This window comes from Drosophila erecta, unplaced genomic scaffold (genome assembly GCF_003286155.1).
Source record: "Drosophila erecta strain 14021-0224.00,06,07 unplaced genomic scaffold, DereRS2 tig00000021-arrow-pilon, whole genome shotgun sequence".
NCBI lineage: Eukaryota > Metazoa > Arthropoda > Insecta > Diptera > Drosophilidae > Drosophila > Drosophila erecta.
In genome coordinates this window covers 6,424,199-6,450,552 of record NW_020825198.1, presented here as the reverse complement: position 1 = coordinate 6,450,552, position 26,354 = coordinate 6,424,199, and the positions used below count along the sequence as shown (strand labels likewise).

Sequence of the window (26,354 nt, the reverse complement as noted above, 5' to 3'; positions counted from 1 at the left end):
GAATTTGTAATAGAAATTAGCTGTATAAATACAATTAATTTAAAACTATCCAGCAATGTATCAGAAAATGTCAAATATATAATTCGACTAAATACAAATAGAATTAAATGTGCTAATTCCATTTTTTTATGTGCATATTTTCTCTTTCCCTGCTCTATCATTTTGGTTGGAGTTTGTAAATATGAAGTTTGATAAGTGGGCGGCTCAGGCGGGTGTGTCTAAGTGTTTGGCCTGGTTTAGGGGGAAACTTGGCAGCCAGAAGGGGAAAAGGCGGATAATCGGGGAAAGGGCATCTACACTTGACTTGGCGCAGACGGCAAACGTCGCCGAAAAAGCTAGATATAAGAATAAGGACTCTCGCCCCATAAAAAAGTGCATTTATCAGGGGGGCGGGCACAAATTTCAACTCCAAATAATAATTTTAATGAATGGCAATGGCTGAACATTCCTCGAAATTCATGAATCATTAAATGGAATTTATCTAATTAAGTTTTGGGCTTCTTGTAACGCCTTTACAATGCTTCCCCTTCACGTTTTTCTTTTTTTTGTGTAGATTTCAGCCCACTGTTCTTAAGTTTCAGTGCCACCCAGTCACGCACTCACCCACACCAAGTTTTTTCGCCAAACAACTTTAGCAGAATGCTTTTGTTTATGTTCTCTTAAAATGGCAATCGCTGACTCCTTTGGCTTTTCTTTGTCTTTTTTTTTAGGTTGCCACAAATGTCGTTACGTGCACAAGTTGCGCTTTTAAAATAATTACAATGGGAGACACGCTGAGAGTGCAGTCTTCTCTCCCTCAGCAAGAAAAAATGAAAATATGGTCAAAGTTTCGAAACAGCAAAAATGATGAAAAAAGTGTAGCCAGCTTTTGTGCGATTTGTGGGGAAGGGGTACTAGTTTGAGAGCCACTGAACGAGCAGCTGTTACACAAGAAAATGTCTGAAAAGACTGCAGTGTGGCATCTATAGCTATTTCTCTATAGATTGCATAACGACATCAGTTACCGGTTGACTCAGTATAGAAAAAACCAAGTTTAGCCAACTGTGGCTAATGCGAAAGAGGCGGAGATAGAGGCTTTTGGATGCAGCGTCTTGGAAAATATACTGCCAGTACTTCCTACCACATGTCAATAACTTCATAGCCAAAAAAAAAAAAAAAATGAAAATATTGCATAAGATTATATATAACACAACAAAAAAAATAAAGTTGAATACGCAGCAACAGAGGAAATAAGAACATCCATGGAGCTTAGACAAAATGTATTATGCACAGACGATAAAACGTTTTGTGTTCGTGGGGCACAAAAATAGGACAACAAAAAATGCAGGAAACAGTAGACAATGCAAAGCCTGAAGCGCCGAGGCACCGAGGTGTTAATACTTGGGGTGGCCATCCCTAAAAAATGAGGCTAGAAGGTGGATAGGGGTGCTCGCATTAAAATGCCGCCAACGCAAGTTGACACTATTTCTTCAGGAAGGAACGGCGACTACCGGGAGTTTGGGACTAGAGAACAGTGGTATATGCAAATAAACGACGTTATGATATGACTATTTCAATAATAAGGAATTAAAGTCAATGTTAGGCCAATGTTAGTTCTCTTAAGGAAAATAATTGATCCAATTTCTGAACTGAAGTTTGTGGTATTTTTCTCCAAGTGCTCCCGGGCTTGGACAACTTTCAGCCACGTCATCTGGCAAACATTAAGCCAGCAGCCGCCTGAAACTGAGCTGAGCACTGAGGCTGGCTTTTGTGGGGGCGTTAATGGGTTAAAAGTGCGCTTAGAGCGTGTATAGATTTTATAATGTGTTTGCTCTGAGTCTCACACCCGCACTTTACCCCCATCTCTCGCATGAGTTGCAGTTTCTTTTTTTTACCGAGCGTAGGAAAGAAAAAGAGGACGACACCTGCAAGCGGCATTTTCTCACTCGTCCTTTGGCATTTTCACTTCCGCTTTTGCTGAGCCGACAAACTTTTTCCCGAGTGTACGTGTGTGCGTAAGTATGCGTCTGTGTGTGTGGGTTGATTACAAAATACAGTTTAATGTTGATTACACATGCAAGGAGCACAGCCTGCAGCCCAAGGAAAGCAATTGGATTACACGCGAATAAATAAGAAAGAATCTATCTTCTCTTTCAAAATGAGGTAACTACAATTAAGTTAAATTGCTTAAAATATTCTGAATTCACTGTTTAGACTATCATACATTTTCGGCCTTTTATGTCATTAACTTTGGAATATTTGATTACAAATATTTCTTTCTGTGTAAATACCGACTGTTGCTGCTGGTGACTTGGCTTATGGCGCAACAAAAGGCTTCTTCTGCCAGTGACTATCCATCTCTAAATATTCCTATCTCTTTCCGTTAAAATCTTCCCGTCTCTCTCCCTGCAGCTCGGTTTCTCTTAAGCCTCATTACTCATACAATGTTGACACTAAACTAGTTGTCTGGCATGCATGCATTAATACAAAAGTGTGAAAAGTGTCTGTTCCTTCTTGAAATCGCCTAGGAAGACACCGAAGAGCTTTAACTTGCTTTAAGAAATTCTGGGAAATGCTTACACCGCACAGCAAGAAAATGCAGTCATATAAGTTTTGAAATAGCTGGAATAGGAATAATTAGGCTAAATAGAGAGGTAAATATAGTGCACAGTTTTACGTACACTGACCAATCAAGCCCCACATAAAAAGCCGCACAAAACAATCACGCAATCAACTTAAGTATGCAAATTATAATAAATTTGTTTTGTTTATGAACTGCTAATGATTTGGTTACGATTTTTATGTGTTTCTGTTTTTTGCTGCCTCATTGCTTGCTGTTGTTTTTGCGTGTGCAGGAAATGAGGAAAACTGTCGCAAATTTGATTTACAACACGCCGGCGAACGACGAAGAAAAAATTGTTGCAGCTAAATTTCCATGTCACCCACAGAGTCGGAAAAGATGGAAAGACTTGACAATTGTCATGACAGATTATTCATTATTCAACAATGTGCGGCGAACGTGATGTAGCATTCAAAAGCAAATGATGGCGATAATGATAATGATGATGCTGCTGGCTGCGCGAGAGTTGCAAATTTGATAATCACAAAATTATATTAAATTTAATGCGATTTGCCTAAGTTTTACCACATTTGCTGAGGGCACGTGAACAAAGTAGCCGCATGAAAAAGTGAATGTTAGCCATGAATTCGATACTTAACACCTATCCGCCCCCCAGTAAATTTATCTGGTTCGCTCACGAAGGTGTTAAATGGAAATCGTACACCATTTTCTATGTCACGCAATGTGAATGGTGCCTTTCATCTGTGCAGAGATGTTGTTTTGGTGAGGCTATCAAGTTATGTAAATGGAAAGTATTGACCGAAGCATAGTTACACATTTGGCTGCATCCTTTAAAGTCTTTGTTATACATTTTAAAAACTTTTGTACAACTTTTTAGGGGAGTATTATACTTTCTGTGCCAAACAATTGTTTCAAAAGATCCCTTATTCATTAGCCGACAAAAGCCCATAAAAAAGGCAAAAATCTGTTTGTATCTGTTTGTGAAACTTTCCTCCATCACCTGAACATGTCAATCTAAAAGGACCGCCCAGGAAGCGAAAGAAAATGAAATTGAATTTCCAATCTTTCCACCTACAAACCGAGAAGAGTACCAACTTTCGGCAAAGGAAATTTAAAACTTTCGACAGCTTTAATGAAAATAAATATTAATTTACTTCTCGGGCCCTCGCGAAGCCTTTTAACCCGGGGATTAGCTTTTCGGGTCTCAGGAAGCTGCAAGTTGGGACAACTTTAATTGGTTTAAAATTAGAAACAACTCCAAAAGTGGTTAGGCAAATGCAAATGGAGATGGAAATGGAAAAACTGTGAAACAAAATACGTTGAAGCAATATTTGGTGACAATTTCCGTTGGAAGTGGAATGTTGTGTAAAAAATGTTGTAAAAACACACCCCAAATTCACATCAATGGCTGTCATTGGCAACCCGGCAATTTTCTATATAAATCATAAGCAAAAAAAAAACACAAATAAAGGAAAACAAGGCAGGCGAGCTCGCTTATCGAGTATTTAACTTTGGTTTGGGGTTTGAGCTCTTTTCAAGAGGCTCGAAGTGTGGGGCTTTGGCTGGAAGTCCACCTCTGGAGCTGGTCATACCGTTGTGTGCCTACCGCAAACTGCAGAGGGTTCCCTCATATCGATTGCAGGTCCTAAAGCGCCCCAACTTGGCGATTCTGATATTATGCAAAACCACCCCCAAGAACAGTGCTGCCTGGCTGATAAGCAACATGGCAACAAAATGTTGAATGTTGCAAATGCCAACGTGTGGCAGCTTGTGATAGCAGCACAGAAAACTGCCAAATAGAGGGTTGCTTGTCGTGCACCGTGGAAAATAAATGGGAAAATGGAAATAAATGGCCATAAAAGATATCAAGCTTACAAGTAAAATAGTTTTTAAAATACTTTCAGAATTTGTATTAACAATTTTTGTTAGCATATAAACTGTTAACGTTACTCGAAATTTTACTTATACTTTGTAGATGCCTTATTTATGTTTTGTGTGCATTTTGTTATGCCCATTTTGAGTGATGTATGTGTGGGGTGGGTGGGTGGTTTGGGGTGGTGAGTGGTTGAGGTGGTGGTTTCAGGTTTTGGTGGCCATGCAAATCCGTCACGGTGCGTTCGCCACTGGTCCATTGAACCACCGAAAATGCTACAACCATGCGAAAAGGAGAGGCGACGACAACTGTCATGGTGGGGGCAATATTTTCGCAGCGACTGTGCGAATGTGGGTTCATGATCTGTGGACTGGGATAAAAAGCCCAGCGTGGCACGTGTCTGCACTTTGAGCTCAAACGAAGCAGCAGCCAACTCCATTAGCGGCATGGGGGGGCACCATGGGTTAAGGGGGTGGAAAATGCCATCACCTGAGGCCACCGAAAAACGACGAGAGGCCCGGTTATCGAGGGAGTCCTTGTTGCACGATTGCTACTGCTCCTGCTGCCCCTTTGCCATTTTATTTTCGCGCAGCTTCTTTATTTTTTCCAACCTGCTTGTTACCTACTGCACTTCAAATGCAGTCAGCCTTAAACAGGATTTTAAAGAATAATATGGGTGGATATGGCCTAGGGTTATTCCGTGAAAGTGGGAGAACTTTAATATTCCAAACAGTCTTAAAGTGTTTATATTGCAGTACAAAAATTCGAAAAAGCATTTACATCTTCATTTACTTTGCTACTTGATTTCAGCTCTTAAAGTCTACCCTTAAGTCCTTAGAGATTTAACGAACTTGAACTATGCTTTCATTCTTTTTTCTTGTTGTTTAAGCCGCTTAAATGCCTTTCCATCGATTCTCAATTTAGAAGATATTTCCTTTGGCATTTTCTCATTTTCAGCTTTGGTGCCCTGATTTCTCGGCTTTCTACTCCCCCAAAATGAACGCAACTTGTGCTCACGTCTTGCTTCATTATTTTTTATAGCCGGGCCATTATCTATTTACATATGTCTCTTTCGCCGCTTTTCTTCTATTAGATTTCGCATTTCCATTTTATTGGCAATTCTCGACAGTAGCCCTCAAACTGTAAGTTCGCATCTAACGCACGATATTCACACTTTTCAAGTTTGCGTATTTGAATTAAACATCCTCAGTGGCAACCTCTCATGGCAAACAATTTGGCTTGCATTTCTCCGGCCCTTTCAGCAAACGCGGGCTTTCAAACAGATTTACATGCGATTTGCATAAATTGAGTGCTTCCTTTGAGGCCGCTGATGATGACGATGCGGATGTTGTCGCCCCAGCTCTTTGCAGTTGCTCATGTCCGGGTCCCCGAGGCCACTTCCTCGGAACTCCGCTTTAAGAACTCCGCTCCAGCTACAGCTCCAGCTCCAACTCCTGGCCCTGCTCAAATGAATTTAAATCTCCGACAAAAAATGGGCTGCCGTTTTGCAGAGTTAATGTTTCAATTACTCTATGAATTTAGAGGCATAAGAGGCATATAAGTGGAATATGGTGTGGCTATGAAATGTACAAAGCTCACTGAATAACAGAATTCGTTTAATCTCCTATTATATTTTCAGATATTAAGCTGGATTTTCGTAACTTTGATTTTTTCATGTGCCAGCAATTAGTTATAAACCAAAGGTTGAGCATTTCAAAAAGCAGCCCTATTGATTCCTGCCCGCTGGGAGTTATTTTGATTGGAAATCTTCTTGATTTTCGGTCACATTTTGTGGGGTCATTGAAGGGTTAAGCGTTTATTCTTTGCATTGCATTTTCCGGTGGCCTGAGAGTGAACAATTTGATTTGACATAATTGGGGTAAAGTCAAGCGGAAACGATTATTTTGCGCATGTGAGTTTGAATGGGGGACAAAAAACGGTAGGAGGTGTGGAAAGTGGGCGTGTGCACAAGCAAAGTAATTCAATTTCCCGGCGTACAGCTTTTTTTTGGCCGCTGGTCAACGGAAAAGCGAAGGGTTTGCTTTGGTCGGGCATGTGTAACCCATTCTTCCATTATTTTTTTTTTTGTTCACTTTGCTGCTGTCGCATTGCGTCAGCGAATATGAAGCCACCCCGAATCACCCACTTAACACCCACTTCTCGCCCACTCACCTGCAACCCCACAAAAAACCAACCCAGGCAGTTAGTTTAAACTTGTTTGCCTCAACTTTTTTTCCCGTTTCTAGCTGGCCTTTGCATTAAAAATGCATGCGAAAGTCGTTTGACAAAAGTTTTCCTCTACGAGAGACAAAAGGGTGGGTGAGAAAACTGGGGGGAGGCTTTTGGCTGAAGAGGCACCTTGAAGGCCAAAGGCAAAGTTGCCCCCGAGCAAAGTTGACAGTTACATGCGGGTTAGACAAGATTCTCCCAGAGATTCGCTTTAAAATGCAAAGTGTAAAGGGCAGAGGCCAAATGTAAGGGTTTTACGACGCAACCCAGACAATCGATAATTTCCAGCAATTCAATTACAGGTTTCCAGGACACACACAGAACATGCCACATGCCGCAACAAATCGAAATTCCCACGCTCATTGAAATAACTTCAAGGCAAAGAAACTATTATCATATGACAGCGAAAACATTCCAGTTATGTCATACAAATGAACAAAATGATAAAGAAAATTCATGGGGGAAAATAGTAAGGAAAATTCGTTGGCAAAATGTCAGGCAAAAATGTTGACATTGTTTGGCTTAAGATACAAAACACACGGACTGCAAAAAAGACCAGGCATTGTTGGGCGAAGAAGTTGACAAATCAAGTTTTCCTCCTTCGTATTTTTCTTGTGCATAACGAGCTCAGAAATGTGTGTGCTTGCATTGCAGCGAACGCAATGAAAAGATGAAAAGCAAACGAAAAGAAAATTATGAAAATACACAAGTTGCAGTGCTCTAATGGAAAAGCTTAAGGCAAGCCAACATGTCAAGTGGAAAAGGGAGGAAGCTCTATTTAGTTTGTGAGTTATGGGATAGAAACTAGTTAAAATCTCGAAAGAAAATGATTTCTAAAATCTTTCTTATAGAGTTCGTAAATTCACAAAGCACCGAAGATACATATATGCTCTTCTCAAAACGGTTAGGCTATTAAAGCTAAGCCAGTTTAATAAGTCCAGACTTAAGTAGTTAAAGCCCCGTCTGCAATCCATTAGAGCTAGTCAAAGTGCCATAAATATTGTGTCCTGACAATGCATCAGACGAGGCAGACACAAACACAAATCGCCAGAGTTGGTAGCAAAGAGCACATGCTCACTGCACACCCATCCAGGCTTTTATTCAAATTGTCAACTCGAAAATGGGCTGCAAATAAAAAAATCGTAGGGAAAACTGAAAATCAGCACGCCAGAAAAGAACAGAAGCTGAACAGATCCAACTGTAAGGTTCAACTGAGCGTATGTGCAATGTTTGCGAATGACAATTTACGAGTGGCCAGGAAAGGACGATTGCCAGGACTCGCTTGCTCCGGCACTTCTCCGCTAATTGCCAGCAAAACAAGCCCTCAAATTGTCGTTACACACCTGGAAAAAAACACAGCCGACAGGACAGTTAAACTTATTTAATGTTCAGGAAAAATGGTAGAAACTTGTCACCTTGTGAAGAACTTGTTCTATGAGTCATTTAAAATCTAGATTTGTGTAAAATTTATATATAGTTTTAAATACTAAGAACTCAGTGCACTTTTATAATAATTTTTAAGTGATATTTGCTAGAGCGCCCAAATGTTTTTTGTACTGTTTATTATTAATGGCCTGGCAAACGAAGCCAGCCAGAGTATGACTCATATGCTAATTTCAGCCACAACAAATGTTTGCGTCCCAACTTTGGACACCTTCAATTTAACCCACTGACAACACCTGTCCTGATGACATTGAACGATATGCCGCCTCTTCTGCAGGCGAAGGAAACAAGATGTTGGCCCACTAGAACTCCTCACCTCTCTTCTTTTTTTTTGACCAACTTTGATTGATGGCTATAACAACTTTTCGCTTTGGCTTGTCTGGTTCCTTTGTTTTACACTTTTTTGTGGCAACACTCAAGGACATTCGAGAATAACTGGCGAAACACCGAAATGCTTTCAGTCAAATGAGTTACGGCACACACGGAAATACCAAGCGACGAATGAAAAAGAAAAAATCGATTAGGTTGGAAAGTTTGGCAATCTGTGTAAATCACGGCTTAGATTCTGAAACATCTAATAAAATATGTAACGTATGATCTCTTTCCTTAGGATTTCAATTGCAAACTTTTAATGCCTCCAAATTCGCACATTGTCAAGTTATAGAGAAGCCGAAGTTCAAGAATTATTTATCATTTGGCCAGCAACTATTTCCGCAACGAACTTCAGTTTTTAATAAGCCCGAAAGTGGATAGAACTTTTTTCAAGTAATTTCCAAATTTACGACTTCGTTGCGGCGCCCTAAAACAAAAACCTAAAAAAGATGCCCAAAAAGGGAAGTAATCCAAGAGGAGCACACACACAAGTAAAATAAAAAGGAAAAACTTGTTTATGACTTGCAAATTTCCTGTAAAAGCCAAAACAAGTGCAGCACACAAAAAATTGTACTAGAAATGAGGAAACTTGTCCAAGAAGCAAATCAACTTTTTCAAACTGCGGATGGATGGGAAAAACGAGAAACCGGAGGAGTCTGAATGACAAACGAACTAGAAATCCCCGCACTTGGCTAACTAAGACGGAAGTGTAGCCATTCGACCGGAGGCCAAAAGGCAGGACGAGATGAGGTGGGTAAATGAACTTTAAAATGGATATCCCTGAGGTGGAAAGCGGAGCTTGGGACTCTTGCAACTAATGTAATCAAATCAAAATGAAACGCCAGCCAAGCAACTAACCAAAGGCAAATTGCCAGCCAGAGATGAGCGAGTTGGCAAATGATATCAACGGCACATGAAATAGTTTTGTAGTTTGATTTCTAGTAGTATTTCTTTCTATATTTCTTTCTGTATTTCTATAACTAAAACTACACCACCCTGAAAAAATGTAATTTATGGTAAGCCATTTAGTCATGGTTAATCTACCCCTTTTAACTACAATACTATTAAATCAAGCGCTTGGCAGCCATTAAAGTCACATTAAAAAATATAATCACATCACATTGTGTGCATAAACCCATTTCATACTTCCTTACCTATAACGAATTAAATTGAATATGTAATTCCCATATCGCTGGACATCTCTGGCGACCGGAGAGCATTGGACTCGAGGCAATCGGAAGATGGCGAAAGGAAATATTGTCATTGAAATGCAAGTCCTGTGCCACCGCTTCTCCACCTGGCCAAATGCAAATTGAGCGGCAGCCGTGAGATGGAGCCGCAGATGGAGTTGGAGTTTGAGTTGGAGATGGAGGAGAATCAACAACAATAATAATAATAATAAAAATACAAATAATAATTTGCAACAAAAGTCAGTCAAGTGCTTGGCGGTGGCGGTCGGGTTGGTTAACCTCAGAAGAGAGTTTTTGCCCCTGGTTGTTGGGCCATTGTCAATATTTGCCACCGCCATCTGGTTTGTCATCAGCATCGACGTGATGACTTCTCCGCTCGACTTCATCGATATGCAGTCCTCACAGAAATCTCAGGGCGAAGACAAATTTTTGTATATGTATATATATTCCTCAGCGATTCCTGGGGGATTTAACTGCAAGGCCTCAGTCTTTTGATCACCAACGCAGTGCACTTCATTTGCATGCAATCATTTGTTTATTTACTTGTAAATAAACCCATGAAGTTCCTGCTAATGGAAACGATAACTTTTTCCCAGAACACTCAGACATGTTGCTAATTGAAGTAGTTGCTTTAAAGGAAAGTTGAGTCATGGTTGGGCTCAGGTTTACTAATTGAAAATCACTTTGGCTTCTCTCACACAAATGTATTTAGTTCAGATTAGTTTCTTTTTAAACATCAGGCAAATGAGCTGCTACAAAAATGCGTAGTAAATTAACTTAAGTTATTGAGGGACGCAGAGAACGGCGTTTTTTGCTCTTTCTGCACAAATGGGTAGTACATTTGAATTAGAATTGTTCGCAACTTTCCTGCGAAAGCATCAAACAGTTTCTCGTTAGAAAACAACTGACCGATGGTCAGAGTAAATGTAAAATAGAATGCAAAATAATTTTCAATTTTCCTGGGTTCCTGGGTTCTTCTAAAAATTTATTGGAATATGTTTCTCTGCCTTTCCTGCACTGTATTTTGTGTTTTCCCCCACTCAAGATTTATATGTACAACGGTAATTGTAGACGCTTGGTATGCGCCTTTCGTGGTTTATTATTACCCACCACTCTCGACTTTTTGAGCAGCTTTTCCCACTCCATGTGTATGTTTTGCTCTTCTTGAGCCAGGCAGCCAGCCAAGCAAACATTTCCACCAGAGGAAACACACAATAATATGTGAAAAAGGAACAAATACATATATATACATATAAATATAAAGGGAAATAAAAGAAAAATGCCGGCCAGACCCTAACAAGCGAGACAATAGCCAAAAGCTGTAAATTGTGGGCGGGGCTGAGCGGCAGACCAAACAACAAACTGGAACAATGAACAGAATACGAATGTCTAGAGGAATGTCTACTGCCGTCTGGATCAGTTTCAGCAAAACTGTAATTAAAACTGTGCCTGCGAAACTGTGCAGCCGAGTCAAGAGTGTCAAGAGCAAAGATATGGAAAAGAATTTCCAGGGCGAGAGCTCGCAGAAAATTCTGGCTAAGAAGGAAATCATTTTACGGCCACATGACAGACAATAAACGAAAAGGGGGGAATACATGGGCGCGTTGGGCTGAAGGTTGATGGAAGGAAGAGTACACGGAAGCCATTACCTCGATATGCAGGTGCCACATTTGTTGTGAGCACACATGCACAGAGTCAACACCTTGAACCAGTTTAAGTGAAAAGAAAGGAGAAATTATGGCAGAGTGAGAGCGCTGGGAAACTCAAAATAATGAAGTGCGAGGACGCCGACACTGACATTTTCCTGAAGACCGGGAAAGCCCCTTGATGACGAGGAGGCGACCTGCCCAGCGAGCAAAAGTCATTAGCGAAGCACATGACACGGCCATAAGAGCACAGTGCTTTCAAGATATGCAAACTGGAACTAAAATGGTTAGATTTCTTAAGCTTAACAGACTTTATCTTAAAAGAAATTGAATGAGTGATTTCTACTAGCTCAACTTTTTGAGAAGCGCAGAGAGAGGCGTCGTTTTGGATGATTATTTATTCTTATATGAAAAATGCAATGTATTGCGTTGGATCAAATTAGTTATCCTTATTTCTGGACCACTGTACAACTGGGTGGGCCTTTTTGGCTAGATTTGTGGGGTAAATGCCGACAGTCGGAGCTGTCAGGAAATGCAGCAAAGTTGCCAGCCTTAGGCTGAAGAAGAAATTCTAGACGTGAGTGGCGGCCACTCCTCTGCAATCTTGCTCCTGTTGTCATGTGCCCCATGTCAAATATTTAACACTTGGTTTATTTTGCATTTGTTTCGCTCCCCGTGGCACATGGAAATTAAATGTTTACGCTTTTTGTGGCAGCAAGTGGGCGTCGACGTCCCCAACTCAAGCAGCCAGCGCTCAAGTGGATTTCACGGAGCAACAACCAAATGGCAACCAATTTGGAGAACAGCCCCTGGTCTCTCGATCCCCTCAACTCCACATTTCCATATCCAGCTTTATTCGCCCACGCAATCAATGCGGCAGAAATATTTCACAATTGCAGAAATGCAATCAGAAATCAGGAATCGCGAATCGGGAATCGGGAATCGGGAATCGAGCCAAACGCCGACCAAATCACGTAGCATAATATTTTGTTATTTTGTCGGTCTGCACTGTGTCTGCATTGCATTGACAGGCATAAGTCTGTGAGTTATGCCACGGAATGGAAATCTATATGTGAAAGCAGATTTTCAAAGTCACGCGCCACTAAACAGCGGAGAGCATGGGTTAAGGCCCGCGCCACCACAAATGGCTAAAAGTCAGACAACAAACGATGATGAGCACATGAAAAGGGGTTTGCGGTGGGGCTATGTAGCATAGCGTGGCATAGAAATTTGCAAAATGCTCTGTGCCAACCGAGCATTGAATTCAATGATTTCTGATTAAAGTGGGAATAATTTTGCGAAGAGGTTCATATAATGTGGCTGAAAGGTTAGCTAGACAGTGTGAGAAGCGCGGAGAGAGGCAGTTCTTTAGAAGCCGTAAGCTCGCACAGGTGTGGCTTAAATTATAGATTGAAAGCAGTTTCTTGTTCTTTTCTACTAAAGTTTATATTAAATACCTTGCACAGAAGCTTATGAATACGGTTTCCAATAAGTTCCTTTTGTTTTATTTCAAATGCAACGTACCCATAAGCAATGTAGTGTACCATCTACACACACCCACAATAAGGGACATCAGTTGAGCTTGAGTCTTCGTCGGCGCGCAAGACGCCAGAACATTTCTATTAAAATGCAAAAAGCCTTTTGTGGCCACCCCCAACCAATTTTTGGTATTTTCCTTGTTTATGCGGTGTCTAGTCTGGCTGTGTTTATCGCTGAAGCTACGGCTTCTGGTTTTTTTTTTTGTTTTTGCTGCTGTTGGCATTGCACTTTGCATGCAAAAAACATAATAATCGGAAAGGGAAACCCGTAGTGGAAGACGTGTTAGACGAGTCTTCCGATCGCAAATGTCGTGAACGTTGTTTGACGTCAGCGTAAGCCACCGAAAATAAACAATACAACAGGGAGAAAAAATGCAACGGCATAGATAAACAATAAACAAAGGCACGAACACAGCATCAGCAGAAATGGCAAATTGAAAACTGCATTAAGAGATGGCAAAAGAACGGAGCGGCGAAGGGAGGATCCCTTGACATTCACTGCAGAATTAGAGTCATTGAACGAGTGAAGAACAAGCTAAAGATGCCAGAAATAAAGTTGTACAGGAGTGTACAAAATGAGTCCCAGACGAGTTGGCGGCAATCTTCCCAGTTACACTGATAAATATTGCTATAGCACTCTATAGCATTTTTCATAATCATATCATCAGTTTATATAGCAAGCAAAATATTACTTTTTTTACTAGGCAAACATTTTTTTCTCTGCAGCTAATTGCACATTGACTTCCAAACTATTTCAGCCTAATTGAATTCTACCCGCGTTGCCAAACAGCAGACCAGTGGCACAACCGCCAAAGAAACCAAACAACGAAAATAGTAAAAGCCTCGTTGAAAACAGAATTTTTACGATTTACGTCGGAAGGTTGTGAATTTCACTTAAAATACTTTTATTATGGGCGGTGAGCCTCCAAAGGAAATAAAGCAAAAATAAAAAAAAACCTGCTCGCATTCAGGGCACGTTTGCCAGGCAACGTTGACGCTTGGCCTGGCATATAAAAAAAGATTTGGTTTTTTCTTCAGCTCCAGACAACACATGTACCTGTAATGGGCCCATTCGACGAGAGTCGAAACAGCAGCAACACCAGCAACAATGAGCCGTTTAAAAACAAATTATCGAACATGTACGAAACGCCTGTCACCGGCAGAGAGTAAAATAATAAAATGGAACTGGGGTGGGGAAAATGTTTATGGACAGTCAATGATAGTCGGCGAAAATGCAGAATAATCCCGAGCACGGTGTCCCAAGGGGTTAAGCTGTTTGAAATTGGAAAATGTGTTTGGGAATCGGTGAAAAAAGATAAACACACATAACTGACAGAAGTAGAACAAACCAAATGATGTAATGCAATTCGGTGATTTCAAGTGCTTCTAGTTCATGTTTCATATGCTTTTATTACCTACTTAATGTTTTGTCATTAAATTGAGTAATATGTATTTAAATATTTCATACAAAATATGTACGAATATATTAATTTCCATATTTTTCTCGAAACCTTTAACCCCTTCGCAATGTTTAACCATTAACCCCAAACACAGTTCAGTGCCCAGTGCCACTCATCAATGTCACAAACATAAGCACGGAAAAATCGAGGAAAACCCTCCACGGGAGAGGCCTCACTGAATTACTCAGAAATTCAGAAATTCGTGCAATAAAACACAGAAAATACCCGCATAAATTTCTTTTCAACGCGCTAAGGGCGTAAAAAAATCTTCCGGTTTATGGATTTTGCGCTGGCAACTTGTATGAGTATTTTCTCATATAACTTATTTAATAGTGCAACATTCAGTGAGTGTGAGGGTGACGGTGGGGGTGGGGGGAACTGCATTAAATGTGCTTAAGCGAGCGAAAGGTCATGTGCGTGATTACTCATACGACGTGTGGCCGTCGCGGAGATCAGCTCATATGCCGGAAAATAAAACTGAAAGCAAGTGAAAGAGGGTTTCATATCAATGACATGACATATTAAACGGGCCACCCAAAGCGGATTTGTCCACATATATGTACGTACTTCAAATCTTCAGATAAGTTGGGGCGGAAAGTGGTCGGGAGGATGTAGGCGTTGGTCAGTGGGCGGGGCCGATGGCATCTGTAGCGTTTCTTGCTCTTCACAAATCAGAGCGTAAATACAATGCTGAAAGGCGATGGGAAAGCGAGACGAAAAGCGAGAAACGATGCGTGTTCTGATAGCGGAATCTGCTCAGTGGCACTTGAATGGACTGCGATGGTACAGTGATTACTGGAGGCAAGAAGACTGCCCAGCACTCGCAGTTTCAATACCAACCAGTCTAGTTTAAGACAGGCTACGCACTTATTTATAGTAAGATAAACTCCAGTGCTATGAGATAGTAATACTTAATAGTTGCAAATAGATTTTTAATCGCATAAAATCCGCTTACAAATCAGTTAAAGGCTTAGGACCCGCATTTCTGTAAAGTCCACCCACGCCACGCATCATTCGCAGAGCGAACTATAGATCCACTCAAAGCAGTTATCACTGTATCAGCAGCTCACATGCGGGCAGGGTCCAGTTTAGTCGGTCTGAGGGCATTGAATAGACCTGGGAGGGAGTGGGGGAGATAGCAAATAGATGGCGAGTGTGGAGTTCCGGGAGATAAAAGCGAGTCGGTGGAGGAAGCATCAACAGTCGGCGACCATTAGCTGCTTATCGCGCTTCGTCTTCGGCTGCTGATTCTTTTATATACATTTTTCTCTGTTTTTTTTTTTTTTCATTTTTCTCTTTTTCTTTGCCATTGAGTAGGTCTGAAAATAGCAGCCACAGTGAGCTCAAGTGTAAAGTTATCAAGTGGCTGCGACTGGCAGCCAGATAGACGGACACCAGTCAAGGGTTAAAGGCATAGACAACGTCGAGTGTGTTTGGCCGTGGCTTGTGACATAAAATGCTATCAGAAAGGATTATGACAAGCCTGCAAAAACGAGAAAAACATGGTAAAGAGCGAGGTGAAACAGTGTACAGAACTGTATCACTGGCACAAAGAAATAGAGTCGACGGTGACGGTGACGATGATGATGATGATGATGATGATGATGCAATGACGACGATATAGCCGACAACCAAGTGTCAAAGTCGGACATTCGACGCCATAAAATATTTACACCAAAAAGCAGCAAAGGAGCCTCGAGTTATCTGAAGAATATCACTTCAGTCGAGTAAAGTTATCCTCTAGTTCTTAGGAGAGGAAGAGGGAGGAGGAATAAGTGTCACAATTGTTGGTTAAATAAGCTGAGGATTTTTCACTTCAGCTGAGAGGTGTTTGTAGCTTTATCTAAGCCGAGTTAGCTAGATTTAAGTGGTTGTCCTTGTCAAATTGTATTTTTTTCATTTTATTACATTTAATCCCTGTATCTCAACCAAGAAAATACAGCTGCAAACATATTTTTTATCGTTAAACCACTTTACAGACATCAACAAAGAGCACGAACTCAGGAAAGATGAATCCAATGAATCATGCCCAGCTCAAAGAGCAGAAAGATCACAAAGAAATCTCGATCGTTGCAAGTAAACATACTTTAAGATGTACATATGTATGTATGGCATTCCGGTCTGTGCAATTGTGATCTATGAAGAGGAAAAGCTGTAACTATAAGCTGCACTGGTAAAAAAGTTCAAGTGAGTGTTATACCATATAAACAGTAAAAACTTCATCTCAGTTCCTACATAAATTGTTTAGATCGTACTAAAATAAACAGGAAGCCACTATTGGTTTTATTTTCTTTTACTTTATTGAGGGCAATATAACTTGACTGCTCTTCAACGGAAGTCTAGTTTAATTGTTTAGCGTGTAGGTACTTAATTTCTTGTGCAACGTCTTATAACTTCATAACTTTTATGACAGGCGAATGAAGCAGTTTAGAAGGAGCCACAGTGAGTTACAGACACAGAGCTGGGTATAATTAAAACGAGGCAACACAAGCGGCAGCTCGTGGGGCAATTAACGATAGTTAAGTTGCAAGTATCAGTTCGCTGACAAACAACCAAGACAAGTCCAGCAACTAGCAACTACAGTTAGTGGGTTTGTTGTAATGGCCTTGGCAGACAACTTGCAACTCGAGTGACATTCCTTGGTTTTATTTGTACCCCCTTTTTAGTTGCATCAACCAGCTGCTGCACACAACTTCTCAATAATGCAAGAAAACATTTAAACTGCAGCTGAAATAAAGCCAACTTAACCAGATGTTTTTGGTTTTTTTTTTTTTTTTTTTGGTTAATGCAACATTTATGAGCCGAGGCGAAACAGAAGCTCCCAAATGGCAAAATCGTGAGAAATTGTTTCAATGCAAGCTCAAGATGCATTTGAAATTGTTTCCGCTTGAAGGATTGCCCAATTGTTGACGGGGGTGCTGCAATTCCGAGGAGAAAACACTGACATATTGGGTGCGGTGGAGAAAATGCGTTGCAAACTTCATTCTTCATCGAAATGAAATAGTAAAATTGCTCACTGAACATGAGTTGAAATGTTGTAAAGGAGAACAAAATTCAGAATGGAATTCATTCTGCTGAATTGATGAAAGGAAATCACTTGGTGAAATAATTATTACACTTCAATAAGAATTCAAAATACATGGTTGTTTAAATTTCACTATTTCCTGGTTCAGCAATTATTTTGTGTAAGTCTACTTTTCCACGAAATCTGAAACGATTTATTTACCAACATATGAGTCCAATTAAGGCCATATATTGGGTATTTCAAAACAAAAGCCCCGACACAAAATGTCAATTAAATACTCAAGCCAAATACGGTTGGATTTCCAGCCAATCAAGACCATTAGTCAGATGGTCAGGGGCTTACGTGTGGCAATCAAACTATATTTTACATTTGGCGCCGCTGTTTCTTTGACTACGCCCCTGACTAGCTTGCAAAACACACAAAATCGCTCCGATTATGGGAAGAAAAGCAGCTGTTCGCCGAACTAGTTTCTGGAACAAAAAATGAAGGCAAAAAAAGCTAAACAAAAACCGAAAATGAAACCGTTTGCGTGGGCGTTGAAAGACAATTAGCCGCATGCCGCAAAATCAAGCGACCGAAACGGGTTTTTCAGTGAGTCAACGTGGTGCAAACTATACGGGTTTCCATGTCATGCCTAAATAAACCATCAAAAATGCATGGCGAATTTTATGAAATCCAAAGATTATACGGGTACACCACTCCACACACATTCGATCAAGTAATTCATCAAAATATGTTTACACTTTCCGAAGTTTTTGGCATATTTCCGGCCCTTTTGTCTGTCAAATTGCATTTGCTGGGCAAGGAGTGCATTCAATTAACCCAACGAAAAAAAGCTAAACTGACAACCCATCAAAATGCGTTTTTAGACCATTAAAAGCTTTTCCCACCATGCCAACGCAGAAATCGATAAGTTTCTGTCTGAAAATGCGAATTCGTTTTGCATTTATTTTTGCGTTCCGTTGCGTTTTATATTTGTATCTGTTGCGGTCTCGCAAAGTTTTTTGCATCAAAGTTTTTTAACTAAAAATTGCACTATTGTTTTTTGTTTTATTTGGAAAGTGTTTTCGGTCAGAAAAAGCTGAAGGACACAATAAAAGAAGTTCAGTTTTTGTTGGTATAAATGCAAAAATTCGAGATGGAATGAGTTGATGGTTCCCTTTTTTTTGTGGGTAACTTGATTGAAGTTCGGTTCTTTGGAGCAGGAAATGTTTTGAATTTTTAACAGCTGGGAAAAAACTTCATGTTTTGAATGGGAAAATTGAAGCGGAATCAGTTTTTAGTGCTATAGTTACAGGTATTACAAGGAGCAGTCTATGGTTCAACTGAAGAGCCATTTAAGCTGAATTAAATATCATTGAAAATATTTAAATTTTGCTTTAAAATAAACGTAAAATATTATTGAAACTTTGATTTAAACAGTCATCAAAGTTTCAATAATAATAATAATAAATTCTTATTGCTTCAATACATATACTTTTCCTTTTGACATTTTCAGCAACGCCCGCTTGATTTAAACAAGTTTTTCTGAAGCCGCAACTTGGATTGCATCAATGCACATATACATAAATTTATCTATGGATTATTGCATTACCATAACTAACTATTGTTTGAAAGATACTGCACCCACATGGAAGCACAACTCACAGAGTGACTCAACTCATTGAGAGTTTTCCCGGCATTATAGACAAATCAAGGTAGAAATAATTGTTAACTACAGTTTTCTCTTAGAACTGTGGGTACATATTAATAATTTCTACTCACTTAATCTGCCGAAGCTGTGCGAAAGCCTCTTCTTGAGTTTTTGAAGAGCTCCTCCCTTTTTCTCGCGCATTGTGACGCCTGCGAATAAATGGAAAAAATATACATAAATAAATTTACGCACACAAATCACTTAATTGCGCTGAAATGTGAGAGATTTATTAAGTGACATTCGGTGATTGCATAATGATGGCTCCAATCAAGTTGTCTGTTTTCTATATATACATTGGGAAAACTTCAAAACAAACAAACAGGGGAAACAAAACGCGGATTTCGTTGTTATATACGAAATGAACATAAATCAGCCGAGCGTGGTCTCACATAATAAACAGGGTGACCCCAGAGATGGAAAATCGTGGGGACTGCATTTCCCCAAATGAATAATCAACAAATTTTACACGAACCAAAATATTCGGCCGAAAATAGAAAATGCATTTCTCAGTTTATTTTGGTGTTCGAGGGGGAAACTCTCGTTCCCCTCCATAACTCAGCAGTATAATTAAGTTTTCTTTTTAATTCTGTTGTTTGTCGAAATGATCAAATAATAACATTTAGCAAAAAGCGCTTATTTGAATGTTCAGTGAGGCATGAAAATTGGTATTTGTTGCCTTACTTCAATGGGTTTTCAATGGGAGGCGTGTCTGGTTTTCCTGGTTTGCTGATTGCATTAATGATTTCGATTTGTGTTTTTTCGCTATTATTAGAACGCATAAAAATGAGAATATTTTGTGGCTGGTATAAATAAAGCAAGTGGGTCAGCAACTATATTGCAAAGTGGTAATAGATAAATATTGATCTGTGTTCAGTAATAAAATTGTGTGGTTACTCACAAAGTAATAAATATAAATAGCTTTGTTATCTAACACCTACATCAACAACTATTCAAATTTCCTAGTTCTTATTTACACTTAAACTTCCCGATTATCCGTCAGCTTCTACTGTATTACCACCATCCCCATAAGGAAATTGCCACTTGAACAATCATTTGTCAAACTCTTCACAACTTTTAAGCCGCTGCAATGACACTGATTGAGATGACCACTCCAAAACGACCTCCACAAAGCCCCTACATTCAATAAATATCCGCTCTTTCCCCGGCTGCCCACAGTGTCAAATAACTAGATGGAAACCAGTTTTGTCCGAGAATAAAGGCGACTTCGACAATTGCATACGGAAAATAGCTTAAAAGTGTATCTCTCGCTGGCCATATATAAAATGTGTTTCTTGTTATTTATTCAGGCATATGTGAGCCAAGCTAAATCAGGCGATAAAGTGCATGCTGGAGTGTTGAGATAACTTCTTGTTCGAACCCCTTGAGTATAGTTTGGCTTGTTGTCGAAAGCAATTTGGCTTAAACAATGCAAGAAGCAACTCAAGCCCGAGCAATTTATGGCCATGGAGTGCTTTGCATAAGGCCCCAAGTACCCCCCTACCATTTTCCACCAACTGCAACTCAATTATGGGGGCCATTGGAGTCATAACTATAAGCTGTTGTTGACTTCTAAAATGGCTATTCAAAAACATAACCCGAGGGCTTAAAAAGGGGGAGGTGATTTGACAACAAAGAACTGGGAAACAGGGAGAAACCTAACTAACTACCTATTTGAGCATAAGAAGGTTTTAAATCGAACTATATTAACAAAAGCAGATTAATTAAAACAGGCTGCTTTTGGGTTGTCCTTTAATCAATTTTATGTCTTCTGCACATCGTCCGATTTCTCCAGTTTCTTACAAATTTTCTTTCTGTGCATCCCCAACAAAGAGCGCTATATAGTTCTGCTGTTCTTGGTGTTGTCTACATAAGTGAGCTGGAAATATGATTATGATGGTGATGCTGATGCTAATGCCGGTTGACAGAGCCAGACACACCAAACCAGGCGATTGCATATAAATGGCACTCACTGTGCACAGTGATTTGCATAAAATGGCGCCAGCCTTAATAGTTTTTGATAAATTGTTGTCAATATTGCAAGAGCTGCCGCCCGAAAAAGAAAAGCAGTTGTTAACACAAAACTTATTTAATTAAATGCGTGGCGCCAAAGTTTTCTCTCTGCGATAAAGTTGCAATGACAAAGTGGCACTGCAATAATGAGTTGCATATGCAAACATCAAAGTTGGCAATCAAAATCAATGTCAACTCCAGACGACGACGACGACTACAAATTGTGGGCAACCAAGTTCCAGATCAAAGGCGAGCGATATAGCGCCGATATACGCAGACAGGTAGAGTTGAGTGGCATTGAGTGGGTTCAATAGCCTGGAGGCCATCCGCCCATCCGCCTAGGTTATCTACTGGCTGGGGGGCGTGGCCAGTCAGGCGTGCCACAAGCAAAAATAGGAAGGGCACTGAGAACTGAACAGTCACTCCTGGAAATGTTCGTTAATGTCTGTGACATCTAATTAGGGAACCAATAACGAGGAGACACAGAAAACAGGCAAAATAAATAATCAAAAATGCAAAAGGTAGTTCGCTCAAGAAGGGAGTTCTATTGACTTGCCAATGAAATATGGAAATTGATGGGCGCAACTCGGGGATTGGATAGCGATCCCCTATTAGGATAATTATATTTACTTGGAACTTCTATATCAAACGATACCCAAGATAGTCCTATAAATAATAGGTGTATTTCTATTAGCATGATTGGGTGTAATCGTAAAAGGGCTCTATAAATATAATTATGAGAGCATTTTAAGTGAAATACTTGTGATAATCAAACAATGAAAGAAATGCCACTTAGCTGCATAGACTATGTAAATATTTCAAGAAAATCGCATTTTTTTTTACGAAATCCAATTTCCAGAAAATATATGCAAAGTTAAATTAATGCAATTAATGTTGCTAATAGTTCACAATCTGTGCAAATAACCTGCTCGTATTTAGCCCCTAACAAAGTGCCTCCTTTCGAAAAGCATTCATTACCCCAAAAGCAGACCGGCAATTACCCCATCGAAAAGAAAAAACAGCAGCCAAACAGTTGACACAAGCCAAAAAGAAAATGATATGACGAGCACATTCCAAATTTCTTGTTAATGACGTAATTACCCACAGTCGAGCAAAACAAAAGGAAAAGCACAGCTAGCCGGCGAGGAGAAGTGGAAAAGCGCGAGACAGGCGTGAAAATCGTGAAGGAGGCGAAGCAGATTCTGTGGCAGGCCACACGACGTATACGTGACATTTTGGCCAAGACACACGGCAGCTCATCCCACAGATGTGTGCAAAATAATAGCAGTCATGTTACAAATTGATGAATTTATTTACTTATACATAAGGAAGTTGTATGACATTGTAAAGCAGAAACGAAAACAGTTGTTTACAATATAGAATGATTTAGAATTCAATGAGTATAACATTCAAGAAAGTAATACCATTATTTACACAACTGTAGTTATATAGCCTTCCCCTTGTTCTCCATCCCCTGGCTTTTAGCCAACTTGCACACATTCTCTGATTCAATGCAAGGGAAAATAGAATACTGAGTAAAAAAATGACAACGAAAAGAAAATAAGGAAAATAAGAAGAGCTGTTGCTGGCAAAAATATTTTGACACTTTTCGGCGACAAGCAGCTGACTAATTGCGAGAGTTTTGCTCTTTTGGAGAATGCCGCGAAAAGCCTCTAAAAATAGAGGGAGACTCGAGTAAAATGCAGTAGCGACAGCTGACGGAACTGAAAGGCCAGGAATGCTCGATGAGTAAATGGCTTATAAATGACGCGGACATTTTTTGCCGCCACAAACTTCCAGGCAGCAAAAAAAATGCATTGCCCAAAATAGGTGAGAAATGGCCAAAAAAAAGAAAAACAGACACGTGACAAGTGGGAAAGCAAAAAAAAATGTGGCAAATGCACAGATTCAATGGATTTCCACTCTTTCCCTCAGTTCGTAAGCTCACTGAACTGGGCAAATCGTATTCGAACTTTTATCAATATTAAATTTGCTGGGCAAACAAATTTTAGTAGAAACTTTATTTGTTTGCGGTTCATTTATATGCAGAAGAAGGAGTTGCAAGGTCTCCGTTTAATTAAAATGCGTGTATAACTAATTAAATGTGGAAAATGGAATTTTCAAAGCCCGTAAGGTTTCGGCTAATTAAAATACCTCTAAGCCAGGCAGAATCAATTAAAACATGAACAATAAATAACAAATATTTATATAAAAACACATAAATATGAGCTTACCAAAATGATAGATTAAAAAATAGTTAAATTGCTTTACGCATTAATAGTATTTAAATGTTTAATTTCACGCAAACATAAATTCCGACTATTTCTAATATCTGGGTGCCATTAACCCTTGCTGGCCAAGCTTTCTACGCCTTTGGCAGCCCCATCCATCAGCGTCGCTATAAAACACGCATCATTTATTCACCAGGCAAATAATAAAATTAAAAAACCATCAAAACTACGCCCTCGAAAAGCGGGATTATTTAGTTTTTTGAAATATTCATGCACGCCCGAGGGCAAGCATAAATTTTATTACCATATAGAACTATTTTTTATCGCCAGCCCATCAAATCTAATCAAATTAAAGTTGGAGAAAGGGAGAGTTTCCTCGAAAGATGGGGCGTGATGGATAAGAAAACTGGGTAGGAAATTAGTCAACCAGTTGCATGTTTTCGTAATGAAAAGCTACACATATATTTGGGTGAGTGTATTGGCCACCTGTTTTAATAGTTTTTGCACACGGCAGCAGCAGCTTTTTGACTGGAGTTGCGTGTTCACGAATCGTTCATCTGAAACTTGCCAAAAACCACGAAACTTGGCAGAAAATGGAGACCTGCCAAATCCGAGTTTAATTAAAATGAAAATCAATTTATACAAAGTAAGGAGAGAGATGGAAAACTTTAAGTTTCCGACGGATTTTATGAAAACATAAAAATATATTTTCACAAGCAAATAAATAAAGCATTAAAGTTTCACTATATTTTACACATATCATTAAAATCTGACATTAATTCATCTTCAATTATAAATAGAAAAAGCTGTCAAAAGTTAATTGCATGTATGGCCTACTTTACAAAAACATTAATATTTGATTGAAAGAGAAACATGTGCTGATAAGAAAAAATGGGTTGGGTTTTATTACGATAGGGAAACAAATGAGAGCTTTAGAAAACAGGTTTAAAGACTAGATATCAGACAGGAGTTCCTATTTCCAGACAAAAACCTTTAATGCCTTTAACTCTAGTTGTGTTTTTCATTTTAGATATTCATTTTTGCTTATGCTGCTGATTCATTGACAGATGTTGAATTTAAATTAAAATTATTTCACACTGTTATTTTGTTCGTACTCGGATTTCAATATTGAGCATAAATCTAAGCTGCTGTAACTCTCTAATTGATTTAGCCATCGGTCGCTAGCCTCAAAATGAAATCAATTTGACATTGTATTCGACGATGTAAAGGCGGCATTCATAATTAGACAACTGAAAGCGACTTGGGAAATAATTAAATTGTATTTAGCCCAAAAGCAACACCAAAACTAGTTGGCCACTATCTAAGCTAGTTGCACTAATAAATCAGACGGAGATAGAAACCGATATACCATAATGAGTTTCGGATGCTTTTGTTTCATGTTTGCTTTCCAGATAAAGGGGATTTTGGAGGTTGCGGCTTATCGCTGTCCGTAAACCATAATGTCTGATTAAATAAATGATTTCGATTTGCCTCGGGCCGTGATGTCTGTGGTGTGTTAGTGGCAATCGTCTTGAGTTCAATGTTCTCTAATAAACAAAAATAAAGTTCAATTCAAGTCAAATTAATATCAATTGAGGAGGGAGAAGTTGCTTTTCAAACGGGTTCCCGAGAAAGAGAGGGAGATAGCTGGGTGAAAGAGAGGACAGCAAGATGTGGATTGCACAATTTTTCAATTAAATGCAGTTCTGTTTCTGGCAGTTGCATTTATATAACTCTTCTTTTTCATTTCTGCCGGGCTTGTGTCAAAATGTTTACGCTTAATTTTAATAAAATTTACTTTGATGCCTGTCATTCTTCTCTCCGTATTTGTTTTGCATTTTAAACGGGGCTTTTGTGCATATTTTAAGTATGCACTTATATATTTGCTTTTTTAAGGCAACTGCAGCAAACCAAAAAAAATATATACACAAATATGTATATGGGTGTTTTTTTTCAGATTTTCAAGTGTATATGAGTGAAAAGGATGAACGGCAGGAAGTTGCAGACTTCTGTGTGTGTTCTGGAATTTAAATCAAGAGTTGAATTTATGGGGAATTCTTTTTTATTCTGCCAATATATGCGAATGCACGAAGAACAAAATACAAATAAATTATTGAGAGTACCCCGAAGAATATGTAAGGATATTGATATACTGAAAACTTGCTATACGACACAACATTTATTAACAAATCACTGGACAAATGAATAATTTTCAAAAAATGTTGGCTATTCAAATTCATCATATTTTACTCATGCTAAAGATATCCGTTATCTGCTTAAGCGTTTCGGAACTCGAGGAATTTGTTGATTTTTTAAAGTTCATCACAAAATAAACAAACGCTTTTATTACACTGCGAATTCCGCTTAAGTAAAAATAAACCGAGAAACCATAACAAATGCCAATTAACGGCGAATCAATATAAATAATTTATAAAAAATGTGAACAATCAGCTTTTTGTTTATGCTCGATCGATTCCTCTGGGGCGGGAAACTCAAGTATCTACAACAGAGGAATTTCATGTGCGCTCTACTGATCAGTGATCAAACAAAAAGATACAGTCATGTTATGTGGATTATTTATGATGTGTATATACGCACCGGCACCAAAATTATTGTTGTTAATTTTAGTGGGCTGACTGATTAATTCGGCCATGTTGCTGCTTTAAGACGAATTTCGGGCGCACAGGTAAGTTTATTTCAATGTTATTTAATTGATTAGGTAGTTGGCATAACACTCTCGTTTATGGCACACATATCTTTGGTTTCACTGGGTACTACAAAAATTTCACTGGGTCACAAATCCGATGGTGATATATAAGCTCCAAACACAGCACACACTCTCGAATAAAATGTATGGGTTTATCAATTCTTTTTTCTGTTGTTTTTTTTTGTTTATCAGACGGCGACGCCGAAGTTGCAAGTAAACGAGGTCAAATTTTATCTGCAGACAAAACAACAATAAATCTAGCGACCACAGACAACAACAAGAGCCGCAGAAAAAGTTTGCCGCTCGAAAGACAATTTTTGTTGCGGGCTTCGACTTTTTCTACGGTGGTTGTTTGTTAGGGGTGGTTGTTGATTTTT

General features: G+C 39.3%; 1 protein-coding gene across 11 annotated transcripts in view; it reads right to left on the bottom strand.

Moving 5' to 3' along the window:
* LOC6546256 (cyclin-dependent kinase 14) overlaps positions 1–26,354 on the bottom strand; it is a 96,705-nt gene that overhangs the window by 38,555 nt on the left and 31,796 nt on the right. For 6 of the 11 annotated variants that reach the window (XM_026978063.1, XM_026978068.1, XM_001971732.3 and 3 more), the window contains exons 2-3: positions 25,869–26,211; positions 19,101–19,178 (exon numbers count right to left, since the gene is read on the bottom strand). In XM_026978063.1, coding sequence (XP_026833864.1) covers positions 19,101–19,178; positions 25,869–25,923 — 133 coding nt within the window. In that variant the 5' untranslated portion in view covers positions 25,924–26,211. The remainder of the gene's footprint in view (positions 1–19,100; positions 19,179–25,868; positions 26,212–26,354) is intronic. The other 5 variants (XM_026978059.1, XM_026978061.1, XM_026978060.1 and 2 more) reach the window with 1 other exon arrangement.